Source organism: Pocillopora damicornis, chromosome 1 (assembly GCF_964200805.1).
Source record: "Pocillopora damicornis chromosome 1, jaPocDami1.2, whole genome shotgun sequence".
Taxonomy (NCBI): Eukaryota; Metazoa; Cnidaria; class Anthozoa; order Scleractinia; family Pocilloporidae; genus Pocillopora; species Pocillopora damicornis.
In genome coordinates, this window is record NC_142670.1 from 11,329,401 (window position 1) to 11,344,645 (window position 15,245).

The 15,245-nt window shown below is 39.7% G+C and overlaps 1 protein-coding gene across 1 annotated transcript; it reads right to left on the bottom strand.

The window, feature by feature from the left end:
* Nucleotides 1-9,302: 9,302 nt before the first annotated feature.
* LOC149051955 (uncharacterized) lies at nucleotides 9,303-13,975 on the bottom strand. The gene is made up of 6 exons (XM_089201527.1): nucleotides 13,725-13,975; nucleotides 12,807-13,075; nucleotides 12,600-12,717; nucleotides 11,856-11,960; nucleotides 10,885-11,406; nucleotides 9,303-10,179 (listed from the first exon to the last, which is right to left on the bottom strand). Exons 1-6 carry the CDS (start codon nucleotides 13,813-13,815, stop codon nucleotides 9,839-9,841), a joined length of 1,446 nt encoding a protein of 481 aa, XP_089057653.1. The 5' UTR covers nucleotides 13,816-13,975; the 3' UTR covers nucleotides 9,303-9,838.
* Nucleotides 13,976-15,245: the final 1,270 nt, after the last annotated feature.

A 15,245-nucleotide genomic window follows, 5' to 3' on the forward strand; every position in this document is an offset into this window, starting at 1 on the left:
GTTCTGTTGCAAAATGTATGAGCTCCATGAAATATTTATGAGCCTAAAGAAAATAACTGATCATCAAATCGTCGTTGAACGGTTTTTAGTGATCGTTACAAGTTTTATTTGCAAAAATGTTGTTTGCATGCACCTTGTAAGGCCTACAAAAATCACCAAAGAGCAGAATTTGAATTCATACGCTTTTTTTCTGGTGGATTGGGCTGACAATTTCACAGACTTCTATCTAGCCTTTTTCCGTAGGTGAAATTTCGGAACAAGCGAACCGGAAAGCAACCACAGAAGAACCAAACGAAGGTTTGTTAACATACCAAGCGTCGTAATTTACATTATTATAACGTAAGCAGAGACGAAAGTCCTCACTCGCGCTCTAATCTCTTCCTTCTTGCGTTGCAGTAGAACAGAGCCCACTAAAGGCTTCTCTATTTGTTAAATAGATACCGAGCCTCGCGCTGTTTGGATCACATGAATGTGTGCTATGCCTTGTAGCCTCTTGTGATAATTTGCCTTGCAATGATCGTCAGGAAAAATTTTTACTTTTAAGAAGGAATTTTATTGCAAGAGAGTTATTCAAAGACTTCTTTTGTTATCAACTCAACCATCGGTTTCTTCAACGTGCGCAGATTTACAGGATGCATCCTTTATTTCTTTTTTACTTCATTCATTTTTTGAACTTTTAAATGTTACGTTTATAAAGAAGAAAATTAATGCAAACGAATGTTTTTCAATTGGTTGCGACAATGACTCTCAATCCCCAAATAATAATAATAATAATAATAATAATAATAATAATAATAAACCATCATATCATGGCGTACCAAGGGTACACGGTTGGGCATTACGCGAGGGCTTCAAGTGGGCTAGTAGATGTGAAGCTGCGTAAGCAAATAATTTACATTTCACGTTTTGAGCAGGAAATCAAACTGGTGAGGTTGTGGTTAAACAGTTATTCTCAGTATTTTGCATTTTCTAACCAACTCGCAACAATACCGGCAGAGTTAACGCTTTGTCAACCGGAGGAAATTGTTATAATTCCAGTTCGTGAAGAAAGGGTTTTGAGTGAAAATTGGCTGGAACGAAAGAGACAGAGCGACCAAAGAAAGCAAGAGGTTAAAGGCGTAAAGCGAGTCAAGAAATACGCGCTAGAAAGTTGGAAAGGATGCCGAAAAAAGGCAGAATACGGCGAGAAGAACGCGAAAGAGAACAAGAGAAGCTAAGGCATACGTAAAAAGGGGAATATCTAGCGAAAAGCAACGCGAGAAGGAAATACAAAGAGCTCCAGAAAATAGACTGATAAGAGGTCATCAACAAAGAGAAGCGAACCACAAAGGATCCGAGGAAGAAATGGGGGTAAGTCGTTTCTTATGTAGGTTTACTCTTACGCTAAGATTAAAACCGTTTTTCACCAATTGTCGTTGAGTTCTAGCTTCGGTTTATAATTCAAATCACGTTTCGGTAAAACCTTCCGCCGGCTCATCGCTTTAATAAAATTTCAAAGTGTTCGTATTCTTTAAGTTATTTCTTGTCCCATTGTTTAGAATGTTTAATACACTCGTGGTCCTCGTGGTGTTAAGGGAAAAGAATTTAGCTTAAGGATTATGTTTTCAAATGATAGCGAACGGCGTGAACAAGTTTCTATCGCTCTCTCGTCTGTTAACTATCGCAAGGTTTACTCTAGTCATTTAAAAAAATCGCACTTCATCGAAGATGTGTTCTTTTACCTTAAAAACGAAGTAATGGCCTCTCCCAAAATTGAAATAACATGAGAATGAGTCAGCGATGTTTATGTTTACATTAAGTCTTACGCGGTAAGAAAATTTGAACACCTTGTAAGGAATAGTATGGGGACCAAAATATGGTCGATTTACAACGACAAATATTTCGAAATATGAAAATTTTAAACGTATAATAAATAAAACTTACACATATCCTGTGTCTTCCATCGTAGTTTCTGGCGATTTCTGCCGTTTTAAGCTTGCTATACCATCGCTGTCAGTCAGTGATGGTAAAATGTGTAAAATATTCATATTTCGAAATATTTACCGCTGCAAATCAACCAAATTTTCCAACGGTTCCTCTCGTAACTTAACACCGAGTCACACAACACGTGACGCTTTCATGAATTAATCGTTGGCTTTTTCTCGAGATGTGAGCTTGGGCCACATGTGGTCAAGCATCTGAGAATTGAATTACAGACCGCAAATGTATAGTGCAAACAAACTCACAGGTAAAGTGGAGTTACTCCTACCGCAGGAAGGAGAGTTGTTAGAGTTCTCGTTTTTCGGTGTTCGGTCTTCGTTTTTCGGTCTTTGGTCTTCGGTCTTCGTTTTGCAGACACCCAGTCATTACATTTTGCAAGAAGGATCTGAGGTGTGATCGTGTAATGAAACGGGTTTCTGGCAGTTTGAGCTCAAAAGCACGCTGGTAATTCTTGCTTAAGTTTTTCGAATTCAAGAGCAGTTTTTGAGAGTCCGTTTCTGTAACCTTCCTGCATATTTTCTGTTGAACTTCTCAAGTTACAATCTTGGAATTTCATGAGGGATTATGAACGATAAATTCGTATCGGTACCACGATCTCGGGAAGTTTGTTAACACATCATCAGTTTACAATTCGTGAGCCATTTTTACAACCTGCTTGGATGTTTTCTTTTGAATTAATTGAGTCACACCTTCAGAATTTAATCGGTAATTACGAACGATAAATCCGTATATGTAGAATATGAATGTTTGGGAGAAGTTGTGGTGGTAACAGACCCTGTTTTTTCTAGAATGCGTAGGGTTGATGATTGTAATGTGTATCTTTTAGCTTTCAAACTTTTAACTTTGTATCAATTGCAACTGTTTACCATATCTATTTCTCTGTACCCTAAGCCCTCAGAAGTTGAAGCAGGTTAGTCCATGACCTGACTTCCTTTGTTCGGTATTGTGTGATTATATAATTTTGCTGTGTAAGTAACCACATTGTAATATTAAATGTTATTATTAAGGTTGCTTGAAACACTCTTTCTTGTGTTTTCAATAGTGTATGGTGTTTCTTACCAATGCTCATAACCAAATTAAACATTTATGTAGGGAATTGGTTACAGGGTATGTGACCGTGTAATGCACAAAGCAAAAATATAAGTGCCTTGGCTAATTTTCCCTCTTTGGGCACTATTGTGCAAAGGGATTAATTGCCTGACGCCACGCGACACACCTTTGTCTATTCTTTATTGTTTACAGTGTTAGGTTTCAGTTTTGTTACAGCTCTCGTGGCGTGAACAGTGTTTTGTCAAGTGGCGTTGTTTTTTGTACGTTTATTGATTTCAATGGGTCGAACCAAGCGTTGTCCAGGTTGTAAAATTCCCCAAGCCGAGCACAAGTTCGGGAAATTTGATAAACAGTGTCCCGGGCTGGTGCCAGATGATGAAGAAGAGTTAGCAGATGAAGACGACACCGCCCACCAAGCACAGGACGCTTCTCTGAACGATTCAACCATTCAAGCTACTTTGAATTCTTTGCTCGGTGCGGTTCAGTCGTTAACTACTGGTTTAGCAGAGGTTCAAGCAGATAATAAGAAGCTACGAGCCTTGGTGGAGAAGAAAAAGGCGATGGATGGTCACAACGCGTCCACGCCCCGGCTTTCTGATGGCCATGATGTTGCTCCAGCATCACAACCTGTTTCTGCCGTTACTTTGCCCGAATTACGGGCTATGTCCCGCCTCTCCCGAAAAGCTGATCAACAAGTCGCCCAGCTTGGGTTAGCTGACTCCAGTGCGTCGACGAGTGATTCTGATGGTGACGACAGCGATATGCAAAGTCCTGTTAGTACGAAGGCCAAGATAGCACACGCGCACGGCGGTAAGTCTCTCAAGTCTGGGAAAGAAGCCAAGATAACAAGCACCGTCTTTTATCCCCAGTCATGGCCACATTGTTATCTCAGCATTACTCACGGTCGCCACGAAGTCAAATACGAGGAGCTTAAACTCGAAGAATTCGTTGCCGGTTATGGCCAGATCCTCTTGTCCCCAGATTTATCTGAGGTGGAACGTTCTTCCCGTCTTAAACATCTGGTTTCGCTAATGTATTTTTCCCAGCTTTACGAATGGCAGGCTGTTTTGAGTTTTCACGGCGCAGTTCTGTTAGAGATCGAACGTGGATTGCTCCAATGGGGAGATTCGTTTCCACCTTTAGAAAGCCGTACTTTGTACGGTCATCTCAAGGCAACCAAGCCGTCCGCGAGCGCTTCTTCTTCCGCGAACGTTCCGATTCTGTTTGTCGAGATTACCAAAGACAGACGTACACGTTTGAACAAGATCACTACGGTTTGCTCCTCGGCGAGAGGAAATGGCTCCGTCTCATTTGTGCCAACTGTTGGGTCAAAGGAAGTACACAAGCTTTGCACCCGGAGGGATCGAAGGAGTGCCCTCTTTCCACTAACGGGGCAAAAAACTAGGTTCATTGAGCACCTTCGTTCATCCTACAAATTTTCTTGATGAAGGTGCTCTCTGCAGTGATTATTTCGTTTCTGAGGTTTTTGAACATGACGTTTTAGGTACGAGACTAGATCAATTTCATTATGATAGTGCGAGACTTCATGTTTCTCCTTTCGTTGATGATTCAAGACTTTCGGGTTTTTCGTGTCAGTTTCCGGGAGCACGTTTCTGCCCTTCAAGTTCTTCGTTGAGGCTCAGTTCTCCCTTTCCCAATTTTCTCGACGTGCATCGCTACGTGGCTCTGACTGGTGAGCCGAATTATCGCGTGGCACGGATTCCGGTTTTCTCTGCGTTAAATATCGCTAAGTGGCGTGAACTCCTTCAGCATTATCCGGATAATGTTATTTGCGACTTTCTTGAATACGGCTGGCCTATCGGTTACATGTCTGATACTTTGCCCATTTTTGATCTTCGCACACATCGGGGCGCGTTGACCTTTCCAGACCAAGTTAATGCGTACCTGTCTAAAGAAGTCCAACTTGGCCGCATTGCAGGGCCTTTTGACAAGGCTCCGTTCATGCAGGGGTTTGTGCTCTCCCCTCTCAACACCGTGGAAAAGCGGGATTCCGAGGAGAGAAGGGTTATCGTGGATTTAAGTTGGCCGTCCGGTCATTCAGTAAATGATGGCATTCCTGGTGACTCGTATTTGGGGGCACCACTTTCATTACGCTATCCTACAATCGATGACATTGTGGATGCCGTTGTTACTTTTGGCCGTGGTTGTTAATTGTACAAGTGTGACCTTCGCAAGGCGTACCGCCAGTTCCCAGTGGACCCCAAAGATTATCCTTTTCTGGGATACACTTGGAACAAACAGTTTTATTTCGACACCGTTCTCACGATGGGATTGCGCTCTGCCGCTATGGCGTGCCAACGCTCTACTGCTGCTGTTGCCTGGGTCGCATCACAACAAGGACTCGTGGTGTTTACCTATTTAGACGATTTCATCGGCGTGTCTCCGGCCTTTAACGCACAAACGGATTTTCAGGCCCTTAGCGGTTTATTGTCTTCCCTCGGGTTACAAGAATCTTCAGAAAAAGCATGGCCGCCCTATCCAGTTATGATTTGTTTAGGTGTCGAGTTGAACAGAGACGCATTAACTCTTTCGGTGAGCCCTGGGCGACTCTGCGAACTTGAACAATTGCTTGAGCAATGGATTCACAAACGAACAGCAACGAAGACTGCCCTTCAATCTCTAGTGGGAAAACTGATCTTTATTTCCAAGTGTGTGCGCTAGAGTCGCATTTTTATAGCCCGCATTCTCATTCTTCTACGTAAGGTTCTATTCAATCATCATCAAGTCAACTTGACCGCGGAATTTCGCAAGGATATCGCGTCGTGGCGCCGTTTTCTCAGAGCTTATAATGGCGTCTCAATGATTTCTACAGCACAATGGTCCTCTCCGGGCGAAGTGTTTACTACCGACGCATGTTTGACGGGCTGCGGAGGACTCTGTGGCGACCAATATTTTCATGCAGCTTTTCCGTCGTTCGTTGTTCAACAAACTCTTGACATTAATTGCCTTGAAATGTTGACCATCATTGTCGCCTTGAAATTATGGGGTTTGCGGTGGTCCGGTTTACGTTTAACAGTACGTTGCAATGACGAGGTGGCCGTGACTGTACTCAATACTGCGACGGTGTCGGAACTCTTTCCTAAACTCATGTTTGCGCGAACTTTGTTATCTTGCCGCTATTCACGAATTCGAAATTCGTGCTGTTCACGTTCCTGGTGTCTCAAATTGCTATACAGACATTCTTTCGCGCTGGGACTCGAACAACCTTGCGGGAAGAACTGAATTTTTAGCCCACGCGCAACACGTCAATTTACAAGCTGTACCTGTCCCTGATGATATGTTTCAATTTGACAATGATTTCTTAAAAAGCCTTTTATCGTTTTAGGCTATCCAGAACTTAGGAGGCTTCGACGGGATCTTAAACATTCTCAGCGAGCTTTCCACACACCGCGTCGTGCACCGCCGGTTTCTCCCTCTCTTTTTCTTCGGCTTTCATCGTTTCTTTTGTTGAACGGTAATCCACGCTCGGCTACTTTATTATGCGCCTTTTCGTTTGCCTTTTTCCTTATGGCTCGTCTAGCTAATATCGTGCCGCCATCACTCAGGCAATTTGATCCCCGCCGTCACCTGACTCGGGGTGATGTGGTTTTTACCGCCCATGGGCTTTTTGTTACATTTCGGTGCACAAAACAATTCAATTTGGTGAACGATTGCTTCATATTCCTTTACTTAGTATTCCTGGCAGTCCATTATGTCCTGTCAGCGCATATCGCCGTATGATTGAGTTGATTCCCGCTCACCGCTCCTGCCCGGTTTTTCTTTTACCGGGTCCCTCGGGTGTAGTGCCGCTTACTAAGCGCAGTTTTGTTTCACAGTTTCGTACGTGTCTCTCTCACATCGCTATTCCACATGCCGACCATTACCGCGGTCACTCCTTTCGACGTGGAGCGGCCTCTTGGGCTTTTAGTTGCGGCGTATCCGGCGAGTTATTACAATTGTATGGCGATTGGTCCAGTGACTCTTATAAGCTATATTTAGAGTTTAGCCTTAAATCCAAGCTCGCTCTCGCGACTCAATTACGTTCTGCCATTGTTTCTTTGCCGCTGTAATTTCTTGCACTCGTTCTAGTTATCGTTTTTTCAGTTTGTTTTTGGCCTATTTTGGTGGCAGAGAGGTTTATTTCGCTTCCTTGTTTGCTACTGTTTGGTCCTATTTCATTATTCTAGGATCTAGCTGAATAAACTTCTCTCTTGGCCAAAAACAGATTGTGTTGTTGTTGTGTTGTTGGCGGGGGGAATTGGTTAAAAAATTAGAATAACAGAGTTCTGCAGGCCATATATTACTTTTTATCCTCTTCTGGATATTTACTCAACTGACATAGTCACTATCAATTTCATTCACTCTCACTGTCAACTGAGCTTGTGGAGAGATAATAAGGTCAGTATTTCTTTTATATGAAGAAAGGAAAGTCTGTCCTTTTACCACAGAAAGTTATTTTTGCAGGAACAGATTTCTATTTTCATCTGCATGTGCGTGTGTTTTCATCATTAAAACCAGGATTATGACTACTTTGAATAGATTGACTACGCGCCAAACGGATACAGGCAGTTTTTGTAAAAAAGTTTGCCTAGCTTTTTCATTAGAACACTTTCTTTCTTCTGAATCTTGTTTATCCGGCCTATGCCGAATTCTAGCTTTTTAACCATATTTTCTATTCTTTTGAATATTCTCCTGGTATCAGTTTATATTCATGTAATTAAAACAATTACATGAAATCTTGCAGATGTATGACGCACCATTTTTCCCTCTGATCCTCCTAACATTTTATCATGTGTAGGGATTGGTATTGGCTATTAAATTGTAGTCAAATTAAAGTCTTGTGCACAGCCCATGCATCTAGTGTATGCAATAAAATATTGCTTCCTTCTTAAAACTAGTTGATTAGAATAAAAATGAACTACCAGGCAAACTTATTGCTTTTGACGACGATACTTTCCAGGTTTAAAAAGTCACTTTGCCAGCTAAAATCCTCAGTTCCTTTCCTCTGACAGCCCTACCTCATCAAAACATTGGCAACAGGAGCGATTAGCTAATTAATGGTACAAAGAAGTGAGCCTATTCCCACATACAACCTCCTCAATCCTGTGAGCTTATTCTGGACGTGACGTTTCAAACATGGTGTACATGCCACACATTTTCCAATTCCCTGACTAATCATTTCGTCATAGTGCTTACTAGTTGTGGAAAATGGTTGGGTTGAAATATAATTTAGACTTCCCAGTAGATAGTCAAATGGAAACTTTTTACATATCAATAAAATTTATCGTTGTGTTTCACGTTTACATGTTGCAACAACTCCACCTCCCTGTAAATTCAATTATTCCCAAACATGAGAGAAACCAGTTGAAACTTTTCAACCTCTTTAATATAGCCAATAACATTATCAAATCAACTTCTAAACTAAAGAAAAAACTTGATTGATATTTGGAATTAATTTCTGTGATGTACAAGTGAAATCCAGGTATTATCTCAAGTTTTTTATAAATGCCTGCATGATTGAATCCTAAGTCTTCCTTTAAATCAAACTTTCGCAGCGCAAGAAACATGTCGGGCAAATTTCATATTTTAGTTGCTAAGATTATAGACAGTTGGCTTAAAGACGCCTTTATTATATGCAGTTACCGAATTGAGTAAATGAAAAAATCTAAAAGAAGACAATGTGTACCTCCAGCCAGAGGAAAACAAGAATAGCCAAAAGAAAAAATACGAAAAAATAATAGGTTTAAACACGAGTTGAAAATGACTTGTCTTTTTAATTTTCTACGCTTATTAGAGGTGGTCGAAAAGTTAGGGAAAAACAGTGGAGAGAGCAGTCATACCTGACAACTTTAAAAGAAGATATACTTGTGAAAGATGCCCATACGATTCTGGCGTATCGTTTCACTGACTCACTTTTCTCACCAGTGAGGTCTTAACTCGAAGTAGTTTATCATCATTTCTTTCAATTTTGGCTCATTTTCCTAAACCGAAATTATCAGTCGCGCTCAATAGAATGTAATATCAGCTGATGCTGACATCATACACGACATCTGAGAAAAAAACATTCCTTATCTTCGAAAATTTGATCAAAACATCAGGGACAATAACGAAGGTCCTCAGCTGTTTAAATGAACTACTGACTAACATGCGTGTTGATTGCTTTGCAAGTTGTAAAGAGTCCCTCAGTTCCAGACTCCCTTCCCCCCACCCCCCACCCCCCACCACCCTCGACTGGTCACTAAGCCCCTTGAAGAAACTCTTCGACAGCCGGTGCTGAAGAGTTTTATCACAGTTTTTATTACAATGAAATAAACTAACAAGAGCTCCACTTTTTGGCTTGGCCAAAATCTATAAATTATAACATAATGGATATAGGTATATGTAAAATTGAGTCACAGAACGACATTGTGGCCTCACTATAATATAAAATAATAGATATGTGTAAAACTGAGTTACGAACGACATTGTCTTCTCTCTATAACATATTGTTTTCCATTCTATTATCATTATAAGGAATGTTTAGGTTTGCTTTCTAAATGTCCATAAAGTTTACAAACCTAAAGTCTACGTAGTTCATTTATGGCTTAAGAGAAAATGAGAAGATCAAGATGAAGCTTTGAGATATGCTAGTTGTTCTGATGCTATAATGAAATAGTCTCTTAGGTAGAAGTCTGTTTTCAACACTTCCCTGTGAAGATCAACCTCGACTTAATGGCCAAGTTAAAGAAATATAACGTCCAACGCCCTGATTCACACTCTCAGTCTACTGATTTTTTTTTTTAGTTTGGTAGCTTACGGTTAGTTTACTCTACTGTAACGTTATCGTCACCTGACCATGACCTGCAGAGTTGTAACAACAATCATTCTTTTGGTTGTTTCCAGCATTGAATGATCCACCCCCACCCCCACAGGAATCACTCACGTCTTTACCGCTTCCTCCCCCAGAGTACCCTCCCCCTCCTCCTCCGCCCCCTGACCATCCCCAAGCCCCACCTCCTCCCCCAAACCCACCAGTGGTATCGTTGTGACGGGGTCTCCCACCCACCCCTCCTTGAAGAAATCCCTTACCACCTTCTGCACCCTCTCCAACGGTTCCATGAAAATACGCTCCACTTCTTCCGCTTGAACAAAAGCCGCCACCACCTCCACCTGAGGAAAAAAAATGTTAAATGGAAATTGATTTAAGGATACGGTAGACCTTCGAGGGCCATCTTTTTGGAATTTCCTTTTTTTTTTTTGAAAACTTTGTTATCTGACATATAGTTTCCAAGAAAGATTTACTTAAAATATTTAGAAACACGGGAATTATTTACAAAAATATCTTTGAACTGAATTCGTCAGCGGGCCAAATTCTGAATAGCCAATTATAACATGTCAACATAAACTACTCCCGAAGGGTTTCTAAGGACAAAACATCTTGATCCTCGAATTTCGATCACGTAAACATCTCCCGATTTCGGTTACCCGTTAAGACCTTTGATATACGTCTGCATTTAAGACTAGAATGGGAATAGAGATAGACGAAAAGGAGAAGATTCCTTAGATGAAAGTAAAAAGAGGTCTGGCTGTCTTCATAAGAATTCAAGAAATTCGACGCGGAATGTCGAAACGGATAAAGGCTTGGGGTTTAAGCAATCCTCGCTGTTCGCAATCGATTAGCGACCATTAAGTTTTTCCACGGAGGGCTAAGGCAACTTTTAAGATAAAAATTAAAAATGAAAAGATTTGAAATAGAAATTGCCGTTCAGCTGAATTGAATTATTACTAGTCTTGCATAGAAACCAGAAACGTGTGACTCGATTAAGTTGCTGCCAAAGCCACGAATAGTAAGGAAACACGACAATATATTTTTACCTGAATGAGAGCTATTATCAGCAGTCCGTGCACCATTTCCATTGCTTCCCCCTGCCCATGACTGGTATCCAGGATTCCCTGTTGTTTGTGTGCTGGCGTCACATCCTCCATGTCTTGACTCAACACTTTGTACGCCTCCCCCGCCTCCAGCTACCATCAAAGGTGTATTGGCTCCTCTCACTACAAATGTACCTCCACCACCTCCTGAAGACCACCTCAGCTTGTTTATTCCTCCTTCTTGACCAACAATTATTTTTATGACTTCACCCTTGTTTAGGCGAAATGTTCCGATCATAATTGCTCCTTTTCCTCGGTACTGAGCACTGCTTGGAAATGGATCGTACCCTCCTGCTGCTCCGATCGCTTCTATTCTGTAGTCACCAGTGGACGGCACATTCCATTGTTGAATACCGTTGGACAGTGTAACTTGTCCATCATGATCCTGACCTGTGTAGTGGCTACCCAACATCGTTGGACCATATCTTCCAGTGGCATTTAGATTTGTAAAAACGGCTTGAAATGCTGAAGGATAAAAAAGTCTACTTGAACCATTTTTTCATATCACGCGTTTTTTCATTAAATTGAGAAAGATAAGAATCTCGATGTAATCTATCGCTATTTTTTTTGTTTGTTTGCCTGTTCCTTTTTTATTATTATTATTATTATTATTACTATTATTATTATTATTATTTTTTTAACTCTGAAACTCTTTGAGAACGTAGTAGTAGAAGTAATCAAAAACATGACAGAATCTGTACATTTGGAAATTTGGTTCAACATATTCATGAAAATCTGGCTTTTTCCAAAAGGATACCATGATACAAGCTATTTCAAATTATGGTTTGATCAACTTATACACGAATTGTTGGTTATGAACCTGTGGTGTTGGTTGATGAGAATCCCATCAGTTTCCATATAATTACTGTATAGATGTTGCACTGATTAACAATCAAAACATCTGTCATACTAACTGCAACTAAATCCTGGCTTGCATTGGCATGTGTATGAACCAAATGTGTTGTTGCAACTTGCATTATAATGACAACCGTGGGTGTCACTGATGCACTCGTTTATATCTGAAAAAAGAACAAAATAGTAGGTGATATTAAACTATAATTATCTTCGAATGAAAGAAAACGCTCAAGTAGAAATAACTCTCTTGAATTCCAAAGGGTTTACTACTGAATTAAGCATCACTCAGAGGAATGGCTAACAACTCACATTACCATAGAGGGCCAGGTATAGAAACTGATTAATAGGGAAAGACACAAAGTCCAGCCCATTCCACGGTTACGAGATTTTCGTACTTCAGTCCAATGCTTTCCTGGGCCTTACAAAGAAAATTCCAGAAGAAAACGAAGGCATCCATGGAGTAAGAGGGTTTTTTTCTTTGTTTTGTTTTTTTAAACTATTTTAATTTTTTAAAAAACATTATATAGTAAAAGCTTCCTTTAAAGAAAACCATTCATGGAGCACTGGAGCTGTTACAAAAATGAAACACACTCATTTTACACACGTTATAGAAGTTATTGCAAAAAAAATAATAATAATGAAGAAATAAATACATATAAACAAATTTAGGGAAAGAGAGTTCTCCTAAAGAAACTGATCGTGTGAATTAATTGATTTTTATTCCCAACTGAACGTACACAAGAGGAGAGGACCAAAAAAAATCAGAATAAACTTAAATACCGAAAGCAAAGTTCTTTTTTTACCTTGTTCACATCTTTCTCCCATGAAACCAACTTTACACATTGAGCAAATGTATCCCTTGTCAGTAAACCCATTAATGCAGGTCATATTTTGAGGACAGGGCTTGCTGGAGCACGCATTCTAAAAGGTCAGATTTATTTTCAGGAATATTTTTAGTATCAAAAATTGGTAAATAAACATCATCGGGTAAAATCCATTTTTTCCCGTACCTTTGAAGCCCAATACAAATATCCTTCTCGGGGATTAAGGTCATCAGGATGTTGGGTGTGATCAGAATCACTCAGTTGACAGACCCTTAGGCCGTTCTTGTCGGGTGGACCGATGTTCACTGACACACAGGAATTTTCCATGAGGCATCTATTTTTGCAGTCGCTATAGGGCTTAATTCCCATGGTTAAATAAATTTCTTTAAAAACGTGGCGTTGCAAAGCATGTCCTCCAAAGGATTTCAGAAACATAAGACTTCGGCAACCATGGTCTGCAAGGGATTTGCAAAATAAATGATGACAAGCGTCACTTACTTTTTTTAACAGGAATTTCTTTAAAATTGATGGCATAAACTTCGAGCATATATCACCAAAGCGTCCAAATTACAGACGAAATTAAAAGAATCTGAATGGTCCATAACGATCCTTATACTTGAATAACTAGAATGATTTCTTTGTTAGCCATAAACTGAGACGATTTGTCTTTCTCGATGAGCATAAAAAATGTATGCAGGAAGAGGGAGTTTTTGACAAAAGTAAACAAGCTACTTAATTAACCAAATACAAAATACTCTGTAGAATAGACCCCTAAGTGATTAAAAATTCATTTGAATAAGTGAAGTAAATATCGCTTTTTGGCTGGCATCAATTTTTCTGTAAAAGCTAACAAAATATTCACAATCTCTCTAACAAAGAAAACTAGACTGACAAGAGCTTAATGAAAATATTAATATATATTTTAATAAAATATTTGGATTTCAAGGCTGGCAGAGTAAGATTAGCATTGAAATAAAAGTGAAACACAGACATGAATGTTCAAAAGGTAAGTAGTCTTTCCCCTTAAAGAAATGTGATGTAATATTTCTTTAAACATGCCAAGAAGATCATCTAGTGCAATTCTGAATCAAAGTTGGCTCTTACCTTTGTTTCCTTCCATGAAGCAGTGAGGCCACGCTCCTAACGGAGCACTTAATAACAACAGAGATAAAAATGAAAAACTGTACCCTTCCATCGGTCGCTTAGTGACGCATTATCAAAGTTTGCAAACTCTTAAAAATATCCAGCACTGAAAAATCGGACTTCCAGGCCGTTGGCCGAATGTTTTCGCCTTTTTTTTTTTACCAGAGAATGATAAAGTTAATTTTTAGACTGCGACAGAGCCGTAAAGACGATCAGCGGAGCCAAGCCTTGAGTGGGAAAACCATCAACAACACGTGCCATGTATTCAGACACTTGCTTAGTGTTTAATTTCATCTAAATAATTAATTCGACTGATAACAAAACCTAAAACTTGTCATAACACGTACAAGCGAAAATTCAAATAGTTTGAAGAAACTTTGCAAATGTTGAAAGGCTTAGGTATTCCGTACAAACAGAAAGACACGAAATACCAACAAAAATCTGAGTTTTAAACTGAAGTTTTTGATAGAGATTATAGTTTGGAGAAAAATTATTGCCAATTCTCCTGTAATGAATGCTGAGCTGCGATACAATCATACATTTTTTATTTACCTTCTCATGGTGTTAAATATTTTGCGCGCAGATTCTTTTAAGTTCATCGTTCCTTAAGTATTACATAAGAAGTACTCCAGGTAGATGATTGGCATACAATCGTTTTCAACAAATGCAAACCTTCCGCGGAGAAATCTCAAAAAACCATGGCGTTCTTCCACTATATCCGTTTCAGGTGTCCCGTGGCTTCGGCACTTTAAAATCTCTATGAATGGAATCCCGTCAGGTTTAATTGAAATCTTTGTGTGTTTCCTTGAAACACCTGCTACACAGGAACACAGATATTCCGTGCACAGTCATACAAACATTTGGGATGAAGTAAGAGTCTTTCGTATGTATTCGCTAAAGCTATTGTGGATTTATACTGGGTTTGGATCTTCGCTTTTCTTAGCTTGAAATAATTTCAACTTTAAAGATTTTTTGCGTCTTATACATTTTTAAATGTGTGTTGTTACTATCAGTGTCATTATTCAGTTTTTCTTTTATTGGAAAGCTCTAAAGTAATCCAATCCCAACTAAAAAACATAGGCATGCGTAGCATGCAAGAGTTTATATGTGGCTGGGTGGGTTTGTGTACTAATGTTTTCATTTTTGTCACCGAAAAGAGCATAACTTTCAATCTATCTCTATTGTCTAAATACTTCAAGTTCTGATGAAATGCATTTCTGCCACGCTTACTGTTGTCTCCCCTCTATTTCCCGTTTAAAAGAGAGCGCGTTGCGTGACGAGACCCAATAAAGGTTGCAAACGAGACTATGCTTATCGCCGTTCCTTTAACAGAGAGAAAATCAAAATTTTACGTTTACAGTTCGTAAACTCAAAAACATATTTCTGCGTAATTTTACTACGAAAAGCAAACTGAAACTTTGTTGTACCTCTAATAAACCCTAACCAAAGATATATTGCGATCTCGAATGAGTGAAGATACAT